Source organism: Antechinus flavipes, chromosome 3 (assembly GCF_016432865.1).
Source record: "Antechinus flavipes isolate AdamAnt ecotype Samford, QLD, Australia chromosome 3, AdamAnt_v2, whole genome shotgun sequence".
Classification (NCBI taxonomy): domain Eukaryota; kingdom Metazoa; phylum Chordata; class Mammalia; order Dasyuromorphia; family Dasyuridae; genus Antechinus; species Antechinus flavipes.
In genome coordinates, this window is record NC_067400.1 from 555,723,280 (window position 1) to 555,727,446 (window position 4,167).

A 4,167-nucleotide genomic window follows, 5' to 3' on the forward strand; every position below is an offset into this window, starting at 1 on the left:
GTCATTGAAAAATATGTTTTAAGGTAGAAGAATTTTTGTTGCTTATGCAACAGGCATTTCAAAAAGTATAGTGGAGGAGAATAAGCAATTTTGATATGGGATAAGCTGAAGGTGTTTTGAGATGAGTCAGAATAAAGAATTTAGTAATGGGGAATGGATAATAGGATTTAGATAATAATTTATTTTGGTCCAGAATTACAGGAAGAAGGAGTATATAACCAGGAAAAGCTCATGAATCATTAAGATAAATTTTTAGAAACATTGTTAATATCAGTACAGCTATGACTTCAAATTGGAGTCCCTTCTAAAATCTTGAACAATTCAGCTAAGGAGCAAGAACTAGCAGCATAAAAAAGGTGATATTTTCCTTCACTCTCTCCTCATCAAAGAGAGGGAGACCAAAAAGGTTCTTCTCTTCAGAAGCAGAGTGAACATCAGGGCAGATGTGTGAGGAACTATGATTGGTATTATCTCTTTTAACCAGTTTTTGAAGATAATTGTAACGAAATGGGCAGAAGATCCATGGAAAGTGGGCAGAAAAATAAAGACCTGATAACATGGTGCCCTCCTTTCTTCCTGTCTTAAGAACCTGGAGACCAGACAGGAAACACAGAGCATGATGTATGATGACACAAAATTACCAAAAAAACCAATATTTACAGCAGACATTTTATAGTAGAAAAATGGAAGGACAGTTTATATCTATTAATTTTGGAATTGCTGAATATATTGTGATATACAAAATTGTACTAGAATCTTTATTTTTAAAAATTATTTAATTTTGACTTAAGAAATAAAACAAATATTTCCATAACAGAAGAATAGAGGAAAGAAGATTATTGCACATGATTCTGAAAATGTATTATGTACAACTTTTAAATATATAATAAAGTTATTGTGCACCTTCCTTTACTTTTTCTTTTCTATCATTAGACACAAATGTGTGTGTGTGTGTGTGTGTGTGTGTGTGTGTGTCTGCAAAAAAGGTGACAGTTCTTTAGTCTTTAACTTTTCAATAGTCATGCCTCTAGCTTCTGTAATAATTTCCAGAGTGAACACAGATGCTAGTGTTATATTTCATAGTTCTAATCCATGTTTTCATGAGTTCCTAGAGAATCCCAATTCCCTCACTCAATCTTCATTACTATGTGCATCATATGTTATGGAGTGGCCATGTCTCCCCAGGAAGAGAGAGAAATTATAGGATAAGCATGTGAATTGTCAAACAGCCTCGTAATCTCAATAATTTGCCTTTTTTCTAGAAGGGAAATTTATCTTTCTCAGAGTCACACAAGGAAAGGTTAACTCACTTGATGGAGCAATATTTTAGGACACACTGATTTTATAGTTGTCTCGCTTCCTATCATAATTATTCCTGTTCACTCATTTTTTAAGTCAAAGTTTACCTCACATTCTGACAATATTAGTGAAAACACTTAGGCTCTTTTCTCTTCTGAATGCATTGAAAGTTTCCAGTTCTCTATAGAATTTTCTTTGTAAACTTTCTTTATAAAATAAGAGATGATAGTTATTACAAGAAATATTTTGCTCCTCACCTTCTTTTGGTATTCTTCATTATGTTATAGAAATTCATATATTGAAATTAAATTAAAAAATTAACAACTCCATAAAAAGAAATTCATCATAGAATGACGGCACAACTATAACCACAAAGTGAAAGCCAAAATTGCCCTTCTACCTTCTATATGGCTTTTAAAGATACTATCATATTATCTGAAGCTCTGTGGAAAAGCTAGTGAAATAGTTTTTATACATCTATGCAAACTTTCCCCCTCTTCATAAAAAGCTATCTCATTTATTAATAACTCCACTTACACAGTATCCAAAGTTCCTTCCTTTCTTAAGATTTCCTGATTTCCAGATTATAGAAGTATTTTACATGTCTCTGAAACACTGAGAATAAAAGAATGCTGAAAGAAATACTAACCAAAATATGTCATTGGAAATAGTAAATTTATCAGTTTTGATCCCCTTTTTGTTTAGCATCTGAACAAAATTAAAAAGAGATATGTAGCAGCTGTGTCAGGTTTGTAAATCTATTACATAAAATCATAAATGTAGAGCTAAAAATTTTAGAGTCTATCTCTTCTAATCTTCCCATTTTATAGATGAAATTGAGATTTTCAAATTTTACATGACTAAAGTTATATAGTTAGTAAGCAAGAAAATTGAGATCTGATAGGCAAATCAATGAAGTCTAACTCTCAATATGCATGTTTTTTGTATTGTAGAATGTCCTTGTCAATTAGCCATTAATCTTATACAATTCTAAAATAACAGTATTAGGAGAAAACCCAGAAATCATTTAGGACAATCTCCGGCGAGATATCATTCTTACTAAAATATCCATCGTAGCTGATCTTTTGCTAAAGGAGTGTGCCTGGGCCCTTAATATCAGTGAACTGTTAACCTGGACAAAAAGATGATAGTGTTTTAGCCTTTAACTTTTCAATGGCATCTGTAATAACTTCCAGAAGGGACACAGATAATAATCTTATATTTCAGAATTCTAATATATGTTTTCATCAGTTTCTGTAACACCCTAATTCCTTCACCCAATGCTCATTGTGTCATGTGTCATTGAATGGCCATGTCTCCCCAGGGAGAGAGAAAAATTATATGAAGAGCATATGGATTGTCAAACAGCCTGGAAATCTTAATAATGTGTCTCTTCCCAGGAGGAAAATTCATCCTTCTCATGGTCACAGAAGGAAATGTTAACTTATTTGATGGAGCAATATTTTGGGACAAATATTCTTACCACCCTTACTCGGATCTCTTTGGTTTTTACACCATAAACAATGGGATTAAGTGCTGGAGGCACAAGGAGGTATATGGTAGACAAAAGGATGTGCACATATGATGGTACATGGCCAAATCTGTGGCTGAAGAAAGAGAAGAAGGCAAGAATATAGAACTCAAGGAAAACAAAAATGTGGGCTGTACAAGTGTTGAATGCCTTGATCCTTGCCTCTTTCTGAGGAAGACGAAAGATAGCTTGGAGAATCAGGGTGTAAGAGACAAGGACAAAGACCATATCAAAGCCCAAAATAGAAAAAGCCACAAACAGACCAAAGGCCTTATTAATGCGGGTATCTACAGCAGCCAGTTTGACCACAGCCATGTGCTCACAGTATGAATGAGCTACAACTGTGGAATGGAAGAAATGCAAACGTTTGAGCAGAACAGGCCCACGCTCACCAAAATTACAGCCCTGGCTGCCACCATCCCAACCAGGTGACCCAGAACAGATGGTGTGAGGATGGTTGAATGACGGAGCGGGTTACAGATGGCCACATAGCGATCAAAGGCCATAGCTAACAGGATACCTGATTCCATGCCTTGCAGGGCATGAATAAAGAAAAGCTGTGTAAGACAAGCATCAAAAGTCATGGAGCAAGCACTGAACCAAAATATGGCCAGCATCTTGGGGGTTATGGAAGCACAGAGACCCAGGTCATTGGCAGCTAGCACAGCCAAAAAGACATACATGGGCTGGTGAAGACTGCGCTCTGAAGGAATAATTATTAACAAGAGAACATTCCCCAGTAGGGCTACCATACATAAAGCACAAAAGGGGAATCCAATCCAAAACTGCACATGTTCCAAACCAGGGATCCCAATTAGGGTTACCATTGGAGGGTCCAGAGTTGAGATGTTGGGCACTACCATGATAACCAATGATTTCTATCCTCACAAAGTCTTCTCAAGTTTGTCCAGAGAGAGGAGACTGCTGGTGAGATGACTGGTTTTGGAATGACTAATCCTACTGCTTTCACCATCCAACAGGAAGTTCAGTGTTGTAGATTGGAACTTGGGCTGCTGTACAATACACTGACTGTGACCAGAAGGCCAAGGTCAACAGAATTATAAACAACAGGAGTACAATAAGATAGGACCGGCCAGTGACTCTCCCCTGAGTCATTTCCTAAAGGAAAAAAAAGAGAGGGATTGATAAGGGAATGCTTACTATGCCATTGCATGCTTGTTGAGGAAATGGGAATTGGAGTTAATGTGTAAAGAGATATTACAACTCTAAGAAGACCACTTCTTATGTGTGAACTCTACAGTTTTAATATTGAGACTTCTGGCAACTCTGGAAAGATATCTTTTCCCCACTTAGAAACCCTTTGTTGTGATCATTTT

The 4,167-nt window shown here is 36.1% G+C and overlaps 1 protein-coding gene across 1 annotated transcript; it reads right to left on the reverse strand.

Moving 5' to 3' along the window:
* Nucleotides 1–2,743: 2,743 nt before the first annotated feature.
* LOC127557443 (olfactory receptor 52A1-like) lies at nt 2,744–3,693 on the reverse strand. The gene is given in 2 exon segments (XM_051990762.1): nt 2,744–3,207; nt 3,210–3,693. Coding segments are annotated over 2 exon segments (948 nt in total).
* Between the last annotated feature and the right edge of the window lie 474 nt (nt 3,694–4,167).